The 24,092-nt window shown below is 47.1% G+C and overlaps 1 protein-coding gene across 3 annotated transcripts in view; it reads left to right on the forward strand.

Moving 5' to 3' along the window:
* EDC3 (enhancer of mRNA decapping 3) overlaps positions 1–23,801 on the forward strand; it is a 53,217-nt gene extending 29,416 nt beyond the window's left edge. For all 3 annotated transcript variants that reach the window (XM_057543581.1, XM_057543579.1, XM_028162718.2), the window contains 4 exons: positions 1,536–1,871; positions 15,357–15,510; positions 18,630–18,847; positions 21,350–23,801. In XM_057543581.1, the coding sequence (XP_057399564.1) occupies positions 1,536–1,871; positions 15,357–15,510; positions 18,630–18,847; positions 21,350–21,684 (1,043 nt within the window). In that variant the 3' untranslated portion in view covers positions 21,685–23,801. The remainder of the gene's footprint in view (positions 1–1,535; positions 1,872–15,356; positions 15,511–18,629; positions 18,848–21,349) is intronic.
* The last annotated feature ends 291 nt before the right edge of the window (positions 23,802–24,092 follow it).

The following is a 24,092-nucleotide window of genomic DNA, read 5'->3' on the forward strand; positions in this document are numbered from 1 at the left end:
GCAAATAGATCCTAGGTCTCGTGACTCATGGTCCATTGGATAGAAGGGAGTTGCTGTGAGAAAAGTTAGAGCAGTATAGTTGGGGTGATACGTGTGAGGGGGTTTGCTCATGATCATCCTAACCTCTTCTTGAGTATTTTCAATAATTGAGGAGCTTGTCCTCACAAAAGGAAGTGCATGATGTTTATCCAGACTATGTTGGCAGTTCCATTTGCCATACCAGTCAGCTGGTCCATCCTTTCAGGGTGATCAGATGGGGCTCAAACTATAAATTCAGTTCAGGATTCTCTGGGAAGGGATGGTTTGGAGAATTCTGTGGGGTCTTCTGCCTTGGCTGCTAGAGGAGTAGTTGACTGATATGTGGTGGCCAAACAGAGTTTCAGAGACAGAGAGTGACTGACTGCTGTGGTGTTGATATGCATCTTGGTGTGCCCTCTACAGGATCAGGTCAATATGGTCCTTGTCGTCATTTGATGGTTCAGAAATTGCCTTCCTAGAAGTGGTGAAATTTTGAGAAAAGAGTTCACATTAACCAAAAGATATAAAAACAGGCCTGTAAATCAAAATATATCAACTTATAGTGGTAGATGTATATCTGGCTCAAGGTCTGGAATCTGTCTAAACCCAGGGATTCCCTCCTACTGGGGTAGCCTGAGACTGAGTTAAAAAATCAGAAGATTGCTTGCTTGGTAAGCATGGAATTCAGAGCCACTTGAATGAGATCTTCCTGTGAGCTTCAGGTTATGAGGACTTGGCCTTCTTTTACTCTGGGGGTATTTCTCTCTGAATTAACTGCTGGACATTCAGAATCAAACCACCCAGACCTGTGGGAAGAGACTGCTGTATTCTTGCCCTTCCACTTTTTTGGTATATTCAGTTGTCAAAAAAGCCTCAGTCATTACCAATTCTCTTTTTTTTTTTTTTTTTTTTTAAAGTTTTACTTGATTTTTTATTTATTTATTTATTTATTTATTTATTTTTGGCTGTGTTGGGTCTTCGGTTCGTGCGAGGGCTTTCTCCAGTTGCGGCAAGCGGGGGCCACTCTTCATCGCGGTGCGGGGACCGCTCTTCATCGCGGTGCGCAGGCCTCTCTCCATCGCGGCCCCTCCCGTCGCGGGGCACAGGCTCCAGACGCGCAGGCTCAGCAATTGTGGCTCACGGGCCCAGCTGCTCCGTGGCATGTGGGATCTTCCCAGACCAGGGCTCGAACCCGTGTCCCCTGCACTAGCAGGCAGACTCTCAACCACTGCGCCACCAGGGAAGCCCTACCAATTCTCTTATGAAGAGCAGAGCTTAAGATTTCCAGATGCACTGCTTATTTCATATTCACTGTTAGTCGGGTAATATACGAAATCTATTATTCCATGAGATTTGTGGTAATTTTTTCTACTTAATGTGATTTAGGAATAGCTTTACCTTATACCATTTTCACATTGATTCCTGTAACACTGTCCACAAAGGACTAATGTATTTTCCACTTATAAATGAGCACTTTCTGTGGGCACACTGATTTTAGTCCCTTTTTTTTTCTCCAGGGTCATCTAGTAGCAGGCACCCAAATCAGGCAACTCCAAAGAAAAGTGTCTTAAAGAACGGCCAGATGAAGAATAAAGATGACGAGTGCTTTGGGGATGATATTGAGGAGATCCCAGATACAGATTTTGATTTTGAAGGGAACCTGGCCCTTTTTGACAAAGCAGCTGTGTTTGAGGAGATTGATACTTATGAGAGGAGAAGTGGTACCCGTTCCCGGGGCATCCCAAATGAGAGGCCTACTCGGTACCGCCATGATGAGAACATCCTGGAGTCAGAGCCCATCGTCTATCGTCGGATCACAGTGCCCCACAACGTGAGCAAGGAGTTCTGCACAGGTAAGTTAACCCCACGTCCCACTGGCTGCTCTTCCTTTTTTTTTTTTTTAATACTTGAAACAGAATGACCCAGATTCTGAGTCAGAGTCCTGTAGTAGGAATTAACTCAAGGGGCATGGTGGTTGGCCCATTATATTGTCTTTTAGAGACTGTGGCCAATATAGCATCCTACCTACCACTAGGCTGGGGTGGGGGCTGATTTCTCTACATGTCCATTTTTATCCTGTACCTGGCAGGATCTGGTCTGCTGTTAAGTATGTTATGATTAACAACTAAAGGCATAGAGGCTGACTATCTAGATTGACATAGTCAGCTCTATTTTTACTTTGGCTTCCCTGTTACTGCCTGTAGATTTTACCAGAAGTTCAACTCTGCTTCACTGGTTGTTTGCTGGGGTAAGAAATAGAGCTGAGTAGTTGAAACCATTGGCTAAAATTAGGGTTTCAATAAATTACATTTGTTTACTGCACTGTCCTCATCTCCTGCTAACCCTGGTCATTGAGGGTTGGCTAGTCATAATGCTTATGTGACAGTGTAGTGCCTTGGTAATTAGGTAGGTCACTGTGTATGATAGCCTAGTCTGTTAACTCAGTGATTTTTAAGTTTGTGGTTTTGTTTTTTCTTTTAGCATTTGGATCTTTTCTTCAAACATGGCATTTGAGGCAGCTGTAGGACAGGTGGTCTACCTCGTCCCTGTCTCTGTCCCTTCCCCCCAAACTTATTATTAACTGGGCTTCTTAGATTACAGATTGAAACTATTGTTGTTAAATGATCTTAGGAGCTAAAGGAGGAATCAGTCATTTTAATAAGTATAATAATCATCTGAAGTCTTGGAGTCTTGAATATAGGGAATATAAACCTTGAATGCTAGTAGCAGTTACAGGGAGATTTATGGAGACAGCTTAGTTACATATGGGGGAAAATCAGAGATATGGCATGGCATTTTTGTAAACATCAGTAGGGCTCTGTGGTATTTGGTTTTGCTGAGTGTAAAAGCTTCCATGTGAAAAAAAAGAAATAAGCAGGTTGTCAGGTCAAGAAAGACTACTAATTTCTGTCTTTCACTATCAGACTCTGGCAGGCACGCCTCTTTACTAAGGTAGTTTCCTTAAGTGACACTGACAGTGTGAGTTGCTGAACTCCTTTGATTTTTATCACCTATGTTAAGGCAAACAACCTAGCTCAGAATCAGGCTTAATTTAAATTGCCAGGTTTTAAGCTTTTCAAAGGCAGCTATCGTCCAGCAGGTCTGGTTGTATACTCAGATCCTGCCGTCCATCCACTTTTTTTTTTTTTTTTAACATCTTTATTGGAGTATAATTGCTTTACAATGGTGTGTTAGTTTCTGCTGTATAACAAAGTGAATCAGCTATACATACACCGTCCATCCACTTTTGACTGTTCTCCTTTTTACTGCCCTCAGTGGCAAAATAAGCTGCCTCTACTGGTAACTCTCTGGAAGCTGAGGTGGTTGGGTCGTGCCGTATGTGATTTCCCTGAAATTCCTGAGCTTGGGGAGATTATAGCCTGCCTTGGAGTGAAGTGGCTAACAGGGAGAGAATAGCAATAAGATTCAGGAAAGATTCTCAGATCTAAAAGAGCCTAAGAAAACATTTGCCAAAGTAGACAACAGGAGAGGTGGGAATTTTTCTTCCTACATACTCTTATCTCCCCAGCTTAATGTTCACACTTTGTTTAATGACAGAAGTGAAAGTTCCCTCCTCTCATATTTTTCCAGACTTGCCATTAACAGACATACTGCAAACCACATGTGCTAGGCATTGGCCAAGAACTCGGGTATGGCGGCTTGTGGTGTGTAGCAACCAGCTGCGTTTCACTGGAGCATGACAGTGAGGGTACAAGAGGCCCTATAGCCTCATGCCATCTGGTTTTTCTCTTTGTTCTCAGCAGTGATAAGGAGTGGAAATGAAGTCCTTTTGCCAAGCCGGATCTATGCTGGAAATAGAGCAAGCAAGCAATTATCTTGCTGAGCAGCTTCTACAGGTGATTTTGTCTCTGTTCCAGCTCCAAGGCACAAGTCTCAAAGCAGGTTTTTACTCGATGTTATTCACGTAGTGCCTGGCTGGGGACACTTTTCCAGTTGGATTTACTGTCCAAATGTTAGTATCGGAATGAGGCAAGCTATCTGGAATATGTGGGGAAACAAGCTAGGACAAAAAAAAATGTTAGTGTTAGGTTACTTGATCACCTAGTATAATTTTCTCATTTAACAGATTGAGGACATTGAGGTCCAGAGAGGTGAAGGCTCTATAAACCTTATCTATCACATTTCCTTTCCTTTTCTGAATACAGATATGTTAAAGAGAAAGAAGGATATAAGAAGAGAAGGGCAGTTTAATGGCAATTAGACTATATAGTCTTTTCTCTTTAGTATTCCCTCAGGACTAGACCAACTTAGATCTGCAGTTGTAGAGAGTGGTTTGGCTAGCTCCCCAATCTAGCCTTGTGGCATTCATGTCCTAGAACCCCAAATACTTATTTTCTGCTAATTCCCAGAGTAGCAAAAGAACATGTTTACTACCCATTTGGTAATGGCTTGGGTTTCAGGATCCTGGCAGCTTGCTGCTGGTATCCTACACATTGACTGCATGCTGAGTGGTGTCAACAGTTTCTAAGCTGTTATTCTCTAATTGCTCATACTCCTCTTGGCAATACTCTTTGCCAACTGTGTGCATGGAGGGGGGCAGTGTTATAAAAGGTCTATTGATTGGGAAAACACATTCAGGAAGCAGCTAAATTTAGCTCTTTGTTTAACCCAAATCTTTTCTCTCTGGAGGGTCCCTTTGGGTCCTTTAACAGTGCTGCTATCTCCAACAGATTGTCAGACATTCCTCCAGCTTGGACCTACGCTGCTAAATAATGGTACCCTGTGGTTGCATGCATGTTGGTTAAGTTTGCCTGTAAAATGCTAGACGCATGTGAGCACTCTGTGTTCAGAGGTGAGAGGTCCCCAAAGAACACCGGTTAGGAGAGTGGTAAGGCTTCAGAGAAGAATCTTTGCTCAACATTCATAGTATTCTCAAAGTAATTTTTAAGACAGTGTGGGCCAGTAGGAACACTGTGCTTATTATATGTAAGTCACTCTAAGACAGTCCTTGTATCCAAGTAATTAAGATGTACTAGGAAATGGAAAGATACCATATATGCCTGGAGTCCAGTGAGAGTGTGGACATTAGCATTGGGTGTTGAGAGGCACGAGAGGTCTTGAAGGCTGGGCTGATCAGGAAAGGCTTCACAAAGGGAGCAGGACAGAAGCCTTGAAGCATGGGCAGGATTTCACCAGAGAGGAAGAGGAAGATACTTATGGGTAGGCTGGGCAGGTGCTGGTGTAGTGTGATAAAGGGCTGTGTGGGAGATTGGCTATTGGCTGGTTTGGCCAGGGTGGAGATTTTTGTGTGGGGGAATAGCAGGAATTAAAAATAGCTTTAGACCAGAGCTCAGAGAGCCTGTGTGCTAATGCTGCCCCTTGTTTTATGGCCATGAGGAGCAACTGAAGGATTCTGAAAAAGACATGATCCAAAATCTCTTTTAGGAAAATTTGTTAGTCTTTAGCAAGACTGGTCTCGTGATAGAGTTCAGAGTAGAATTTGAGGAGAGAGACCAGAGCAGGAAGATAAGTTAGACTGATGACATAACTAATATGCCAGGGGTTTGGACCTCTGAATGGAAAGGAAGACAGAGATGTGAGAGAAGTGACAAAGGGGAATTTGATAGGATTTGATGATTGAAGACAGGTTGAAGAGGGTTGAGTGAACAACAGAATTCAAAAGCTTTGAATCTGTGGGGTGTGAAGAATGGCAGCGAGTCTAGTTGTGGAACGTCTAGGTTTTAATGGGCCAAGTTTTTGTGATTTTCTTCTTGCATTGCTTTGTGGCTGAGCCCAGAGAAAGCAATTAGTAGAGTTGCCACACTGAGGGACTTACTAATTATTCAATATTAAAGGCTTCAATGAGGAGGCGTCTGTAGGGTCAGAGAATTGAGATATGTAGCCACGTGGGGACTACTGAGCCTGTTTCCTTGTCTGTAAAGTGGGATAATATTAGGCAATTAAATGAGATCACGTGGAAAGCAGCTAGTGCAATGCCCGGCTTATAATTATTATTCAGTCAATATATGACTTTAATGTGAAGTGCAAAGGCTGTCTCAATAAAGTTACTTCAAAGCGTCAACATTTATAAAACTTTTCTATGTGCCAGGCACCGTTCTAGATGCTCTGGTAAGTCATTGTCCATCACCTCAGGGGCCTTACATAGGGTAACCAGATGTGTAAACAAATAATGGAAGTGTGTACAAGATTTAGAGGTGGCAGAAAAGGAAGGGTGAGTGCCTGGTTCAGGAGAAACAACATTATGATCACTGTCATAATATTGGATGTTCATTGGGTATTTACTGTGTCCTGGGCACCATTCTAAGCACTTCACATGCTTATCACAGTTAATTTTCATGGCATCTCTATGAGGTACTGTTTTCCCCTTTTTGTTATTATCCTCATTTTATTGGAGTTAAGTGTTCCATTAAATCTTTCACCAGGAATGACTTTAAAGTGTCTAGAATTCTTCATTCCCTGGGTTCTAATAAATTCTTCTCAGGTTCATTTATTCAAGACCCCTTCATTTTGGGTAGAATTCTGATTTAATTTCTGCCATTTTTTTCCCCACTGTGTAGCCTTCTTTTGTCTTCAAGTATATAGAAGCCAGATGGGAGGCAACAGGGTGCTATTGGTACAGGCACTGAATCTCCACAGTTGTCCCATCGGCTTTGCCTGAAGGATGTTCCTCAGCCTCCACACTATGTGTCTGCTGAAGTTTGGGGAGTAGCAAGTGTATGAAGATGACCTGAAGTAGAGTTACTGCTTACTGTCTTGCAAAAGGATCAAGTCAGAGTTTGAGTGAGGCACTCTGGTTTGAGCTCCCTTAGTTCAGCACCACTTAACGCATACTCATTTTTCTCAGTAAAAGCAGTTCTAGTTCTACTCTGAAGGGGAGTAGCTGGTGAAGCCACAGTTGGCTTGTTTCTGCTGCTTCTGGCTTGCCTCTTTATTCTTCTCTTTGCGCTTCAGTAGCGCTGTATCTTGCTCTCAGGACAAGCTCTGCTTTCACCATTCCAGGCTGTCAGTTGTTTTCCACAGCTGGCGTTCCATTTCTGCCTCTGAGCCCTGTCTGCCTTCCTCTGCTTCTTGTCCCCAGAGGCCCTCAAGATGTGTCCTAATGCTTTCAAGACGAGCAGTGTTTTTTACCTCCTGAAGAACAGGTAATCAGGAAATCTGTTTTGGGTTTGTTTATGTGTTCAGAAGGAATTCAGAAAGAAAGAAATCTTTGAGCTTAGAAGTGGCCATTGAGGAATTTTACCCTGAGGATAGTGAAGACTGCCTTCAGTGGCTATCGTGCTCCTGAGGAGGATCCTTCTCACGCGGAGACTCGAGTGTCTGCTGCAGTGGAACTGGTCATGATCTCACTGCTTTTTCAAACCATTGACCCAACCCACATGGGTTCTTCCTTGATCTCCCTTCAACCCTCATTCCCCTTCCTGTGTTTACAGATTAGACCATGTGCTACAGGGATGCCATTCCCGGGGAGGCACCTCTTTTACATTTATCGTAAGAGAGCCACAGGGGAGACATGAGGAGGTAAATTCTAGGAGGTGTTCTGGACCAGAAAACCTGCATTAACAATACCTGTGCTCCTGCACCAAGTGCCGCCACAGCTTTTCATTGAGCAGAGCTGATGAGCCTAGTTTCTGAAATTGTGTCTCTGCAGGCAGACTTCCTTGAAAGCGACTTGGTTGATTCTGGGGAACCTCAGGTTCTAGCAGATCCTCCGGTGCCAGGAGTGGAGGGAGTAGTTATTTCTTTTAAAATTTATTTATTTATTTATTTATTTTATTTTTGGCTGTGTTGGGTCTTCGTTTCTGTGCGAGGGCTTTCTCTAGTTGTGGCGAGCGGGGGCCACTCTTCATCGTGGTGCGCGGGCCTCTCACTGTTGCAGCCTCACTTGTTGCGGAGCACAGGCTCCAGACGCGCAGGCTCAGTAATTGTGGCTCACGGGCCCAGTTGCTCCGCGGCATGTGGGATCCTCCCAGACCAGGGCTCGAACCCGTGTCCCCTGCATTGGCAGGCAGATTCTCAACCACTGCGCCACCAGGGAAGCCCAGTTATTTCTTTTAATGTGGAATCCTTCAGAGTTTCTGGGCTTGGATAATCAGGTGGACACTTGTCATCAGCCTGAAGGGCTTGGTTGTCGTCCTTGGCACTCATGAGGTTTTAGAGCAGTACTGTTAAGACAGGTGTCTTGGCTTAGACTCTTCCCCCAGTAATGAACACTTGTGCTTCCTACAGTCCTACTGGAAAAGGTCTCATGGCAACTTGCTGCCAGAGTTTTTTTTTTTTTTTTTTTAAGTGTATGTCTGTATTTTAAATTTTTATTTATTTATTTATTTATTTTTGGCTGTTTTGGGTCTTCGTTTCTGTGCAAGGGCTTTCTCTAGTTGTGGCGAGCGGGGGCCACTCTTCATCGTGGTGCGCGGGCCTCTCACTATCGCGGCCTCTCCTGTTGCGGAGCACAGGCTCCAGACGCGCAGGCTCAGTGGTTGTGGCTCACGGGCCTAGTTGCTCCGCAGCATGTGGGATCCTCCCAGACCAGGGCTCGAACCCGTGTCCCCTGCATTGGCAGGCAGATTCTCAACCACTGCGCCACCAGGGAAGCCCTACTGCCAGAGTTTTTTAATTTTAAGAGTTTAAGCTCAAACTAAGGGCTGGGGGATCTGGAGCCAGCACATGATGGCCTGACACCTGAGTTTTGATGAAGGTGCCAATTGGTCATTTTAGAAACTTGAGTTGGTCTCTGCAAATGTGATTTTTTTTGCTATTATGTGCCCTTTGCCATTTCACAGCCACACGCGTCTGGCCAGAGCAAGGAAGGGGTTTGATTTCAATGTATCCATCATCCTCCTTAAATTCAACATATCAAAGCTAAGTCAGTCATTCACCCCCTCCCATAGCTTTGACTCCTTAGCATTCCCATTTCTTTCAGTGGAATCACCATTTTTAAAGTGTCCAGCATGAAACTTTGTGGCCATCTTTGCCTCTTACTTCTCATAAAAATTCATGACTAGAGGGCTTCCCTGGGGGCTCAGTGGTTAAGAATCCACCTGCCAATGTGGGGGACACGGGTTTGAGCCCTGGTCCGGGAAGATCCCACATGCTGCAGAGCAACTAAGCCCATGCGCCACAACTACTGAGCCTGCGCTCTAGAGCTCGCGAGCCACAACTACTGAGCCCATGTGCCACAACTACTGAAGCCTGCACACCTAGAGCCTGTGCTCCACAACAAGAAAAGCCACTGCAGTGAGAAGCCCGCGCACTGCAACAGAGTAGCCCCCACTTGCCACAACTAGAGAAAGTCCACGTGCAGCAATGGAGACCCAACGCAGCCAAAAAAAAAAAATTCATGACTAGAAAGAACCCTGGAGGCCATTTTTTGCTAATTTAATAACACAGTGATTCCTTCTGACAAGGAGTTTTCCTTTATCCTCAGTATTCATTCTGACTCTAGATTCTCTTCTTCCTCAGTGGTCCTTGAAATTGTCATGACCTTTTACTTTTTTATGCTACCCCACAGGTTCCCTTTGTCCCTTGAAATCGATTCTACATGGCCTTCTGCCCTCATTTTCTAGCCCTGTCAACTTCATCCTGTATAAAACAACTTGGTTTTAATGCCTTCTGAAGTCTGGCCCTGCCCACTACTCTAAACTAGCCTTCACGGCAGTCTCTGGGCTCCAAGCCAGGGTAGTTTTCATCTGCTCATGTCACACCCTTTCCAGCCTCTGTAACTTTGTTCATGGTTCCTCCGCTACCTCAGGTGCGCTCCCTTTTCTATCATTGTGACTGTAATTCTGTCTGTCTTGCGAGGCATGGTTCAGATTGAGGATTTGACACTACCTACAGCTCCTGGTTTGAAATTCCTATTTTACACTTGTGCTCAGGATGACACAGTTTTTTTTCTCTGATGTTTGCACATATATATTTTTTGTTTCCAGCTAGGTTGTAAGACTGGGAATGTGGTTTGTTTTCATATTCTTTTTATTTATTCTGTTTCCTGCCATTCCCGCCCCCCACCACCACTGGCTTGATGTATTATTACTCTGCAAACATTTGTTGATCGTATTTGGAGGCACTTTACTCTTTTTTCTCTCCAACTTTTTATATTGAAAAAAATTTCAAACTTTCAGAAAAGGTGCTAGAATAGAATAATGAACAACCATATGTCCTTCATTTAGATTCACCAGTTAACATTTTGCCACATTTACTTTATAGAAATGCACAAACACACACACCCCTGAACAATTTAGATTTAGTTGCACTCATTACATTTCACCCCTAAATACTTCCATATGTATTCAGAAGGATGTTACTCTCTACAGCCACACTACAAGATTGCGCTCAGGAAATTTAAAATTAATCCAAAAGTATTATCTAATTCCATATGCAAAGCTTTCCAGTTGTCCCAATCATGTCCTTTATAGTTGGGTTTTTTTTTTTTAACTCATTTATTTTTTGGCTGCGTTGGGTCTTCATTGCCGTGCACGGGCTTTCTCTAGTTGCGGTGAGCGGGGGCTACTCTTTGTTGCAGTGCGCAAGCTTCTCATTGCAGTGGCTTCTCTTGTTGCACAGCACGGGCTCTAGGTGCACGGGCTTCAGTAGTTGTGGCACGCGGGCTCAGTAGTTGTGGCTCACGGGCTCTAGAGCGCAGGCTCGGTAGTTGTGGCACACGGGCTTAGTTGCTCCGCAGCATGTGGGATCCTCCCGGACCAGGGCTCAAACCCATGTCCCCCGCATTGGCAGGCAGATTCTTAACCACTGCGCCCCTAGGGAAGTCCCTATAGTTGTATTTTTAATCAACCATTGTATATTACATATAGTTGTCAGATCTCTTTCATTTCCTTTAATCAGGACAGTTCCCACAACTTTTGGTGTCCTTTGTGATATTGACATTTGTGAAGAGTCTAGGCCAGTTGATTTGCAGAATAACCCTTGGTTTTGATTTATTGATTGTTTCCTTTTGATGTGATTCATGTTGAACCTTTTTTCCAGGATTTTGGTGGGACTCTGTCTCTCTTGGAGCATTACATCATACAGTACACAACGTCAGTTTGTCCCATCACTGAGGCTAGTTTGATCACTTGGTAAGGTGTTGTCCAACAGATTTCTTCCTTGTAAAGATACTTTTCCCCTTTGTAATTAGTAATCTTGTCAGGAAGTCCTTTACCTCTTGAGTCCAAAGCTTGTTCCAGTAGAGCTTTAACCTGAGGGAATGAGGTCCAGTGTGGATAGGAGGTTGTTCTAGTTGTTAATGGGGGAAGGAAGAAGTGGGGAAAGAGAAACATCTTACCTGCACTTGCCTTTGGTTACAGCTGGACTCTTACCCAGCTGCAGAGAGGAATGCCCTGAGGCTGTTATACAGGTTTCCTTCACATTCATTCATTAATTCAACACATATTTATGTAGCCCCTCCACTAGGCACTGTGCACTGAAGGCACAATGGAGAGGAAGGGGATACAGCAGTGGACAAGACAGTTACTGCCCTCATGGAGCTTACAGTTTAGTGAAGTAGATAGTCCAAAAGGAAAAAAGAGTTATTTACAAATTGTATTAAGCACAGTGAAGCAGGTAGGCAGCATGCTGAGACTGAGGGATCTTTAAACTGAGACCTGAAGAATGAGGAACCTGTGTGGTGTCAGGGAGCATTGGAAGAGAGAAGAGAGTGCTGGAAGAGGGAAAGCATGTGAGGGGACGTGCTTCCTGAGGCTGGGAGGAACCTGGAGTACTGAGGAACCAGGAGGCAGCCCCGATGCCCAGAACGTGGTGCAGGTTGAGGCCCGAAGTAAAGGGGCTGAAGTGCACAGGGGCCAGATCACGGGGTGCCTTGTGGACCCCAGTAAAGAGTACTAGGGGTATTTAGGTTTCTCGTAACAAATTCTTCTTTCAAAGGTATGCTTGACACCAAATTGCGTTTTGTGGCAGCCTTAATATAAGTCTACAGGGGCTGTCTGTACATTGGGTCTAAAGGTATGTGTTTACCAGTTGTTTTATACTCCAAAAAAGAACTCTTCTGATATCGCTGCCCAATTGTGTGACCACCACAGAATGGAATCAGAACTCATAGTCCTGGAGAAATCTCCATGCCCAGTAATGGGCTGTGCTCCTCATTGATAAGACATAGGATACAAACAGCCTTTCCAACTAAAAGGCCATGCCAGTGTGAGGATTGAGTTTGGATTTGAGATGACACTTCGTTGTGGGAGCCCTGTTACACAGCAGAAAGGCTGGGAGGTATGAAGGACAGGGAGGGAATGTACATGCAGAGGCTGCGGGAGAAGGCTTGGACGTGGTGCTAGAAGGTGTCTTGAGGGTGGGGAAGTGCGATGGAGGGTGTGATAACATGCATATGTGTCCGTAAGGGAGGGAAAGGTCCCAAATAGTATGTACTGGAAGGAGCAGTGCGGAAGTGACAAAGACATGAAGAAGGGGCAGCACACATGGTGCTGGGCCACGAGGCTCCATGGCCCTGCTTCAGGCTGTGGAATGAGCTGTGCGGGGAGGAGGCATCTTCTCTCCTGGCCTGTACTGGGTGTGCTTAAGCCGTTTTCCTTGATATCCTAAGATTAATCAGATCCTAAGAAGTGCTCTGCTTGTCACGAACTGGCTATAATTATATCTCTCTCTTGTTTCACTGACAGCTCTGAAGTACATATTAATATTAAGAGAAGCCCTACCAACTAATTTTACTGCCTTGGTTCCCAAACAATAAAAATCCACCTTCCAACCAAAATATAATTGGGCTTGGCCCATGTTCAGGCTTTGGTGATGTTATTGTTTGCAGTTTACACGCTATGTTCTTGGTTCCCTTCCTTTGGAGTTTATTTTATTCCCTCTGCCTGTTTCTGATAAGCCAGTCTGACTGGTTGGACTCTGTGTGTAAATGTTGAAAAGGAACATTTTGTGGTGCTAGCATGTTCCTTTCAGAGATACAGAGTAGAATACAGTGAAGTCCTAGACCCTGCGACCGGCAGACTAAGCAGAAAGGATTCCTGGCCATATCTTTCCCTAGGCTACAAAACATGCCAGTTCATCAACAGGACCCCTTCCCTGCAGCACAAATCAGTGAGATGTAACAGACACACAGTTTCCAGCTGCAGCATTCAGCCAGCCAGCATGGAGTAAACTCTTCTCCGCCTGTGCCATGAGTTTTGTACCCCTAAGACTGAGGAGGAAGGTAGCAGAAAACACTCAGCCTGCCCCCAGAGAGCCCTCAGAACCGGAGAGGGGGTGCCTATACGCAGAGCACAAGACCTAGTCCCAGAAAGAAAGTTTGATTAGTGGGGTGGCAGGCCCAAGACTCACTGCCCTGATCTGTTTCAAACTCACCAGGAAGGGAATACGTAGGTGAAGAAATGCACAGACTTGAGGGAAAGCTCTCCCTTGCGTGACTCTGCAGGTGAAGAGGGTGTTTGAAGTAGGCAAGTGCATGACTTGTCTGACAGGTTTAGAGTTGTTAGTGGCTTAGGACTCCTGAGAATTCATTCAGCTTTTTCACACTGCTATCAGTGGTTCCTAATTAGTTCTGATAACATGTGCATGTCTGGAGCAGGCCATAAGAAATGGCTCTTTTAATCAGCGGTTGACTTGCAAGGTCAGGCTACAGCCTCCAGCATCGGCATCCGGGATATCAATGACTGACATTTCACAAAGGGTGAGGGGAGAGGCGAAGCTCACTGTTGGTTGTCTCTGCCCCAGGCAGGAGTAGGACTCATACAGGTGGAAGGGGTCAATTAACCGACTGGATAGTGTGAATTTTGACATGGCGATGGTTTTTATTTCATTATTACATTAAGTTATTATCATTTTGCCTTATTTTGCCTTCCCTTGAGAGGATACAGATGTGGGTGCTTTAAGTTCAGTCTTTATGCTTGGATTTCTGTTGTTAAAATGTACAGCCACAGCCTAATTCTGTGTGGTTTTAAGAATCCATGTAGGCAGGATTGGATATCTGATAGAACCTCAAGAAATTTCTCCTGAAAGGATCAGTGAGGAAGAGAAGTTTTTCTATACAGGGTTCTGGAACCAACAGGATGATGATGCACTTTCTGAAAACTTCTGCCTTAGAGTTAAGTAAGCCACACAAGAAATAGCAGTAGGTTTGCATCATTTATACGTTTGAGTACCTGATGAGAACTTGCCTCTATTGGTAAATAACTACAGCTGGGACAGTATAACTGAGGTGGGGGATGAGGAGGTAAGAGGCTTATTTCCTACTTTGAGGAGTTTACAGTCCAGTATAAATGAGGACACAGGATCGAAAAAGGCATGTGATCCAGCCAGACAAAACTAATTACATGCAATCCCACGATGACTTGCTGATTGGAATCTGTGTTTCTTGGTCTGCCAGTGAGGCCAGATGGGGCTGTTTGGCAGAGGGTTTGCTCCCTTGGGGCCAGCCCAGTGGCTTTAGCCTTTGTAAGATGGCATTGGTTGTCAAGGCAAAAGATCACAATTTTTGACTTTGTTGTCTCTTTCCTGTCCTGGTTTTCTGGGCTCTGAAACGGCACCTTGCTACTGATATGTATAATACTATGGACTCCTTCAAGTGTACCCAGCTGCTGCAGACTTTGACCTTGTAAAACCAGGTATCAATACTTTCCATGGTGTACTTTCAATGACTATGATTCTCCCTAACCTTTATAGAGTTCTGTTTGTTTATGGTGAGTAAAAGATTCTTCTGAGTCGCTTAAAGCAAGCCATAGGTTACTTTCCGTGTACTCTTTCCCTGTGGTAAGAGTATTGGGTTACAGTCACCCCAAATGGGGAGAAAATGACAAAATTATCTAAGAAAACAAGTTCCTAGTTGAATTTCTTCAGCCAAAAGGAAGGGCTAAATAGAGGACAATAGGAGGAAGAAGATGTGGGGAGCAGATGGGATGAACAAGTCATCCTGCCTTGAAATTGAACAGCAGGGACCAAGAGGGTCAGGAGGGTTAGCTAGTGTCTGTTCCACTCTGGGGAAGGATAAGGGGATCTGCTTGTGAGGAAAACCTCACTGCCAGGAACGGCATTTCCCCCACTTTGAGAAAAGCATGTTTTCTTCTAATGTGGTTGATAGATTGCAGCCTTTTCTTGATAGTACCAAATACATCTTCATGGATTTGGCCTTTGTGGTCTAAAGCTACACTTCTAAGAGAGTTTAAGTTCATCCCTGCTCTGTGGTCACCTGAACAGGTTGTTACTCAGTTCCCCATGCACTGCCTGAGCTCTGTGGAGAGCTGCATAGCACGCCTAAGTCCCAGATTAGGCAGATGGGCTGGGGAGGGTCAGTCTTAAAGTCTTGGCTTTCACAGATCAACTACACCCATTTGTGGAGCTGGTTTCCTGTAATCACTTTCCCTTTTTCCTCACCTCCTTTCCAACTGCAGACTCTGGTCTGGTTGTCCCAAGTATTTCCTATGAGCTGCATAAAAAGCTGTTGTCTGTGGCTGAGAAGCATGGCTTGACTCTGGAGCGGAGACTGGAGATGACAGGCGTGTGTGCCAGTCAGATGGCACTGACCCTACTCGGAGGACCCAACAGGTAAATGCCTCCAGATCGGCGGGGGCTGAGTGTGGGGTGAGGCTGCTCTGCCTCAGCACCAGCACAGTGTGTCACACACACAGTTCATCAGACCGTTGCTGCTCCTCTAACGTGAGTACCTCTGTGAAGTCACTTTCCTGGATGCTACAAGGTTTTTGTTTGCCTCTCTCACCCTTGTCCTGGAAGTCCTCATTCTTCTCCCAGCAAACCACCCTTTGATCCTTCCTTCGTGGTAACAGCTGACTCTCAGACTCCTGCTGACTACCAGAGGCTTGCTTTCTAAGAACCTTCAGAGACCCAGCCTTTGGAACTCGCCATTCACTCAGAGGGCTGGGATAAAAATCAATCCTCAGTTCTATACCTGAGAGCTTCTAGAAGAACCCTGACAACTGGGTATAAGAGCTAGACTTTGGTACCTTTCCACTTGCCCTTTAGGCTGTTGTATCAGGGGCAGTGCTTAGTTTTGTGGATGTTTACTGATACCATGTACCAGACCTTGTGCTAGGGCTAGGGATACAAAGAATAAGAAAATACTGCTCCTGTCCTCCAGTAGCCTCGTGAGGTCTCCAGAAAGTCCAGTGCTGTGGTAGAGGAAACAGAAGACTCTCCAGGAAGCCACATTTCTACTCCAGGCTGGAGAAGCCACTCACCACCCTTCCTAGAGCAGTGGCATCCAAACCGAGTCCTACAGAGCAAGGGGGAGTTCACAGCGGCGAGCAGGAAGGGGGAAAAGTAAAAAGCGTGTGCCAAGGGCAGAAAGGATCAGGAGACTGTGGATCCATAAGTCATTTTGTGTGGCTGGAAAGTAGGGCGTACAGCTGAGAGATAGGGAGCTGCTGAAGGGATTTCAGTAGGTCTGTAACATGGTTAGTCTTGTGTTTTAAAAAGGCGACTTTGGCCAAGTAGATTAATGGAGGCAAGACTGGGGCCATGAGACCAGTTAGAAAACTGAGCCAGGGGCCAGATGATGGTGGCCCCAAGCAGGGAAGTAGGGATCAGAGAAGTGGGTGGATGAGGGAATTTTTAAAGGTAAAATCAGCAGGGCAGGGTATTGAATGGATATGGAAGGTGATAGAAAGTGAAGTGTCGGTGATCACTGAACTTAAAGCGTTCTAGCATGGACATCTGGTTGGATAGTGATAGCATTCACTGTGATAAGGAACGTGGGAAGAGGGGCAGGTTTGGGGGAGATGATGGATTTTGTTCTGGATATGCTGGGTTTAGGAGGCCTGTGAGACATCCAGATAAACCACTGGCAATCTGGATCTGAAGTTTAGAAAAAGGTCTGAGCAGAAGATAAAGATCTGGAAGTCATCATCTGGTACATGGTATAAGAATAGGCAAGCTCCTCTAAGGAGAGGGGTGTAAAGGGAGGAAAGGGCCTAGGGTGGAATTCTGGGGAACATCAGCATTAAAGCAGAGTTAAGAGACGAGGAGCCTTCCAAACTAGCTAAGAAAGTTTAAAGCCAGAGAGGTAAGAGAACCAAGAGGGTAGTGTGTAAGAACCAAAGGAATGGTGTTTGAGGAATAAAGGGATGGTCAGCAGTGGCGATGCTGAGAGAGCAAGCACAATTAGAGTTGACAGGTATCTGCTGGATTTGTCAATAAAGAGGAGGACTTTGGTAGCCTTGTGGGAGAGTGGTGTCTAAAGTGATTCACGCTGGCTGTGAGATTACCCCTCCTGGCTTCTCCACTCCCCTCACCCTATAGCATTGTGTTCATTCCTCCTTGTCCCTTGATTTAGGCCTGCTTCCCAACCTGGATCCCTGGCCTCTCCTCTGCCAGGAAAGAGCCAGTGGAGACCCCAAAAGAGGAAGTAGTGCAAGCTGCTCTCTGAAGGAGTATCCTGCCCTTGGGTCTGATGACCGTTGAACCTTCTCCCAGAGCAGCCATTGGGGCAACTTGAGGAATAACCCCTGTGAAGGGAGAAGTACTCGTCATATTTCCGTAAGATGCAAACACGGTGAGGGAAATGAATGACTTGGTGTATATGTAAAGTACATTACCACATTCCCCCAAATGTATTTGGAGAGTGGGGGTTTCCTCTTTGGCTTGACAACATCTGTCTTCCTCTCTTTGGGGAAAAACAGTGACTGTCACTGCTCCGCCCCTAAGCAGGGGCCTAAGCCTCTTTCTTGCTGTTCATCTCCCCTTCCCTTCCTGCCCTGGGGGCAGACTGAGTCGGGCACAGCTCTAGGGCTAATCTTCTAAACCTCCTTACTTGTGGCTAAGACCAGAGAGGTCTCAGCTTTGAACGGCAGGAAGCTGGAAGTGACTTCATCAGGAAGTGGGTGTCCAAGGCAGCTACCAGCCTAGGAGACCGGGAAGCCCCTAGCCTGCCCGCTGCCTCCTCTGTGACCGGTAGTGTAACAGTGCCAGCATCGATTGAGTACTTTGTGTGTCGGTTCCTGTTGCAAGTGCTTTACATCCATTCATCCACCCAGCGTCCTGTGAAATAGGTACTATTAGTATCTACACCATTGCCCTTATTAGCTTACTGGCAGCTCAGTACAGAGAACTTGGACTGGCAACTGATTGAGGATGTTTAGAACTACCCTCTTGGGTACTTGCTGTGAGTGTCTTAGGAGTTGAGCCAGAGTAATCGTAAAAGGGGTGGGTCAGAGTTTCACAAGTGAAGGGGTTTCTGGGCAGGGGAAATAGTTGGAGCAGAAGCAAGAAAGAACCTTACACGTGCAGCAGAGAATGATGAGACCAGTGTTCCTGCAGTGGAGCAGGCATGTCGGGGAAGAAGAGCAAAGAAGGCTGCAGAGGTAGAAAAGCCTCTTTGCTAAGAAGAGTTTGGACCTAATAGGTCATACGGAGAGAACAGTAAGTGTTCTTGGTCAGAAAGCAATGTTCTGGCAACAGTGTTATATGGAACAAGATCTGGGTGAACTACCTAATGAGAGGACCCAGCAGATGACGTGACACCGGGATGTGGGACAGTGGGAGTGCCACCCTGTAAACCTGGCCTTTAGTGCATTTTGTCCATCCCCCTCTGGAACCTGGGACTAGCGAGAACTCTGAGAGCAATAGGTGCCGAGAGGCACTTGCCTGGTATATGATGCAAGGGATTGGCAAGTCTGCAGCTGATAATGCTTCTTTGCCTTCTGTTCCAGGTTGAATCCCAAAAATGTTCACCAGAGGCCTACGGTGGCCCTGCTATGTGGGCCCCATGTGAAGGGGGCTCAGGGTATCAGCTGTGGGAGGCACCTAGCCAACCATGATGTCCAGGTCATCCTCTTCCTGCCCAACTTCGTGAAGATGCTGGAATCCATTACCAACGAACTGTCTCTCTTCAGCAAGACCCAGGGCCAACAAGTGTCTAGCCTCAAAGGTGAGCACTTGCACAGAGCTGGGCTGAGGCCCTCTCTGTCCTCGGTGCTTTCACTGGTCTGGCGGTGCCGCCCAGTGGTGACAGGTGGAAAAGCACCACAAGTGTAAAGAGTGCTTTGCCCCCAAGTAGTCTTAGTGTCTAAGGAAATAAATACCTTTGGTGTCGACTTGCCTACTTCCTATCCCTTCACCCTCCTCCTTCTCCCACTACTCAAATGGAGAGGTGGGGACCCATTTATTCATTTCACAGATATTTACAGAATGGGCACTGTTTTTGACACTGGGGATATGGCGATAGATTTTTTTTTCTAAAAAAATATTTATTTATTTATTTGGTTGCATTGGGTCTTAGTTGTGGCAGGCGGCTCCTTAGTTGCAGCTCAGGGGTTCCTTAGTTGCAGCTCGCTGGCTCCTTAGTTGCAGCATGCGAACTCTTAGTTGCGGCATGCATGTGGGATCTAGTTCCCAGACCAGGGATCAAACCCAGGCCCCCTGCATTAGGAGAGTGGAGTCTTAACCACCGTGCCACCAGGGAAGTCCCAGATTTTTTTTCTTAATCCATGGTTCCGTGGAGCTTACATGCTGGTTAGGACAGATGACAAGTAATATCTCTATCGGGTCACATGGCAGTAAGTGTTATGGAGACAAATAAAGCAGGGAAGGAAGACAGAGAATGTCGGAGGGTTGGGTGGAGGGTAGCAGACTTAGACATTTCAAGGTCCAGTTATAAAGGGCCTGTGGATCACTGTGAGGGTTTGAAATTTTACTCTGGGTGAGATGGAGAGTCACTGGAGGAATTAGTAGAAGAAAGATATAATCCAACTCGGGTTCCAAATGATCATTATGGCTGTTGTTTGAGAGCAGACTGTAGGCTTACAAAGAGTTATTAAGGCTGTTGTGATAATTGGAGAGAGAAATGTTGGTGGCTAAGACAGCGTGGAAGTGATGAAAGGTGGTTAGTTTCTGAAGCAATATTGAAGATAAGAGTTTACAGATTGGGTGTAAGGGACGAGAGAAAGAGAAGGGTTAAGAATGACTCTAAGGTTTTTGGCCTGAGTAACCAGAAGGATGGAGGTCCCATCACTGAGATGGGAAGAGCTGGGGGGGAGGTTTGGGGAAGAAGAGCAGAAGCTCAGTTAGAGATGCCTGTTGGATATGCAGGTGGAAATGTTGATTGATGGAGAAGAGTCTGGAGTTAAGGGATCTGGTCTGGAGTTACAAGTGTGTGGGTGGTATTTAAAGCCATAATGAGCCTGGATAAGATATCTCCTAGGAAGAGAGATTAGATAGAGAAGTTGTTAGACTGAGTTCTTTGTATAGAAGTCAGGGACTTGAGAGACCAGCTAAGGAGACAGGGAAAGAGTGGTCAGTGAAGGAGAAGGAAAACCCGGAGGGCCTGGTACCTGAAAGGCAAGTAAAGAAAGAAGGGTGTGTTCAGCTATGTCAGCAAGCCATTCTAGGTTGCGTTACTTTCAGGCCAGGCTCCTCCTGTGGGCATGTGGAAGATAAGCTGCCGCTCCCACTCTTGAGAGCCTCAAGGCCCACAGGGACACCACGACCTCCATCCGTAGTGGCCTGTTCTGAGTAAGGAAGCCATCAGTCTCTAATTGAGATGTGTCATTACTTAAGGCTGAGACCTGGGGAGGGGTTCTCGTATGTGGGTTCCCCCCTTGAGATCTATAACATGATGCCCTTTTCCAGGCAGTTGGTTCTTCCTCTAGCTGCCCACAAGGCTTTCTATCCCAACTGCCCCAGGAGGCAAGTCTGAGGATGCTCACCTTTGAGTTTGGTCTGATTTCCACTAGTCTCAGTTTAACCTCTTGGGCTGGTCAAGACTTACATACTTGTTGAGACATCTGTTCTTACACTGTCCCAGAGGCCTGGTTAGAGCAGAGAAGCCTTTTAAAACACCTGGGAGAAGTGATAGATTTCTTCCCTGTTCTTAAGGTTGGGCTGCAAGGAGGACTCATTTCCAGGATAGTGAGAGGGGCCAGCAAGGCCAGGCAGTCTGGAGCAGGCCAGCCTGGTGTAGAATGAGCATGCTCTTGCCTGCTCACACTTCTTGGGCCAGACCGCAAATGGCAGTCAGCCCATTTCTCCTGAGCCCTAGGCACGGTCTCCCTGTGAGGGCTGACATGGCAGTAGAGCCCACCTTCCCAGAGCTTATAATTTACCAGGGAGTCAGTCAGATGTGCGGAGGAGGCAAGGGCCTTGTGTCCTGAGAAGCTCTGCACACCCAGCAGGACAGTGCTTCAGCCTGGGAGCTCCATGAGGACAGTGGTCCATCAGGCTGACACACCCTTGGTCTCTAGCACCCAGCCTAACCAGGCCTTGGAACTTCCGGGGCCTGAGTACTGACCCAGCCTTGAGAAGGCTGGCCTCTGGAGAGGCATTGGAGTGGTGTCTGAACAAGACACTCTTGGGGGCCACCATGGTTCTAGTCCCAGCCTGGGCTGCTCTCTACTTTATAGGGGTTTTCAGATGGCACTCTTTCCACTTACAGATCTGCCCACCAGCCCTGTGGACCTGGTGATCAACTGCCTGGATTGTCCCGAGAATGCCTTCTTGCGGGATCAGCCCTGGTACAAAGCAGCTGTGGCCTGGGCCAACCAGAACCGGGCACCAGTACTCAGCATAGACCCTCCTGTGCATGAAGTCGAACAGGGCATCGATGCCAAGTGGTCACTGGCTCTGGGCCTACCTCTGCCTCTGGGGGAGCACGCAGGCCGTGTCTATTTGTGCGACATCGGCATTCCCCAGCAGGTATTCCAGGAGGTGGGCATCAGCTACCACTCGCCCTTTGGCTGCAAATTTGTCATCCCATTGCACTCTGCCTAGAAGGGCTCTGGGCAGGCTGGACCCTGCAGTCCCCTGCTGCTCCTGACAACGAACGCCTTAAGGATGTGAAGCTTCATGGATCTTGTTGTTAAGTTTTTTCTCTTTTTGGTTTCTTTCTTTGAGAGAACAGCTCATATTTTAAATGGACTTGTCACCTGCCCTTAGCCAGGGAAGGCTTTCTCACTGGGTGTGCGGGGCGAGTGGCAGGCTCAGTGCACAGTGGCTCCAGGCATCGCTACACTCGGCCCCCTGCGTGATGAGGTGGGGCTTTGTTTACAGACATAGGCAGCTCACAGACTGTGTGTCAGGTTTACAGCCACTGGGCCTGGGCGAGCGCCTCGCGGGGTGGGGCAGCCCTGTTTGGGGCCTGAGCTGGCTCTGTCTCCCTTGCTTCCCTCACAACCCCAGCTAAGCGGCCCTTCCTCAGATCTTGTAGAACTGGCTGCGCTGCAGTTGTCCACTAGAGGGCAGACTTGCAGTCTCCCTTCCGTTGAGGGCTTTGAGGCCTTCCCTCAGCCCCGCCACAGGTTGATCTGGGGGCTTTTGACCCTTTCTCTTGAGCTGATCCAAGTTTTATGCTGGGGTTTTTTTTTCAAGTTTTTTTCCACTCCATCACTCTGGGAGGCAGGGAAGGGGAATGGCATCAGAATGGTGTTACTGTACTGTATTGGGATTTTTTTTTTACTGTTTTTCTGTTGTCTTCAGCACAGGTAGTATAAGGTTATGTTACTGTAGAACCACAGTGCCCATCTTGCCAGCAGTGCCCCCCAACCCCATACTCTATAGCTGGGGGCTGAGCCTTTGCCTGGTCTGGGGCCAGACCCCTCAGGGTGCAGCTTTAATGTTCAGTATTGGGGAGGCCCCTGGGGGAGCCTGGTGCTGAGCCAGAAGAGGCTCCCTGGTGCTTCCGTCCTAAGCCACCACTCCCCACCCCTCCTTGCCTGCACACACACCCCCTACGCTCTTCTGCCCCCTCTGCCCTTCCCCTGAAATGGTCCCCGGCAGCTGTGACCCCAGAGCAGGGCGCACGTCCCTCCCATGTGGGCTCTACCCCAGCTTTTACACTCTGGGCCTTGAACCCTTTATGATTGTTGTCTCTAGATGAGTGGGCTCAGGGCCAGCACCCTGTCTCAAAGATGCCAAAATGAGGCTAGTTCTGGATGAGCCAGCTGGTGGGGCTCAGCCTTAGGAACACACTGCTGCTCAGATCCTAAGGCACTAAGCCCCCAGCTGTTCACAGGCCCAGGCCCTGAAGGCTGGTGGAACAGGAGCCATGCCCTGAAGTTCCTGAGAGGGGCCCTTGCAGAAGGCTTGTGCTTTAAAGCCTTTTTCAGGGCTTCAGGCTTCCTTCTGCTCTGTGCCCACCCACTCTGGTTAAAGGGGTGAGTGGAAGGGCTTGCCAAGGATCATGGACACAGGGTAGGCCCTGGTACCATGGGTTTCAGGCTACTTATCACTTTTCTTATAAGAGCATAGCCAGGAGCAGATGAGGCAGGGGAGAGAGGGCTGGTCCCTCCTTTCCTCTCATCTTCCCTCAGATGTTAGTTAAATTGTCTCCAGCAGTGGAAGGCCAGCGACTGTGAATCCCGTGCTGTGTATCCTTCCTGAGCCTCTGCTCACTGTCAGGGCCAAGAAGCTCCCAAAATGGGGCCCTCTCTTTAGAGGCAGGGCCATAATCTGAGGAGCAGTGCTAGATTACAGGCATTTTAGTAAGCAACCATTAAACAGGTTCTGGCTGCCTGTTAATGCAGTGAGGTCTCCTAATTGGGTACAGTGAAAAACGAGCTAGAAGAACCCTGGCCCAGAAGACTGTGCTTGCTCCAGTAAGTCACAGTGACCCTGGGGTGATGGCCTTGTGTTGAGGGGCCACTGGGAGTTGGTGCCCAAGCCTCTCCCTGTTCTCTCCCCAGGTGGCACTGGAGCCTCTTCCTGCCCTCAGCCTGGGCCTTCCGCAGTGGTGGTAAAGATAAGCATGATTCCTCTCTCTTCAGCTCTTTTCAGAGGCACCCTGCCCACAGTGCCCAGTCCCAGGGACCCCCCGTCAGGTGGCCAAGATGATCACTCATGCAGCTCTTGGGGAACCAAAAACCAGCACAAAAATAAAGCTGAATGACGGAGTCCTGTGCTCTGTGGTAAACTGCTCGGTATGCTGCAGTGAAGTACTGCATCCCCAGCCCTAGGAGCCTGCGTTGCTTCTCACACTTCATTAAAGTTCTCGGGCACATAACAGCCTAAAGTCCCAGCCAAAGACAGGGCTGGAAGGATAGGTAAAACCAGTGGGCCATTTCCCTTACGTTCCTTGGGGCTGAGAGGTACAGGGGCCTGTAGTCCCCTTTCAGGACTGTTCAGCAGACCTACCACTGCTCTTCTGGGCCCAGAGGGACACCCGAGCTTCTGGCTAGCCCTTC

The sequence above is a fragment of the Balaenoptera acutorostrata genome, chromosome 3 (assembly GCF_949987535.1).
Source record: "Balaenoptera acutorostrata chromosome 3, mBalAcu1.1, whole genome shotgun sequence".
Taxonomy (NCBI): Eukaryota; Metazoa; Chordata; class Mammalia; order Artiodactyla; family Balaenopteridae; genus Balaenoptera; species Balaenoptera acutorostrata.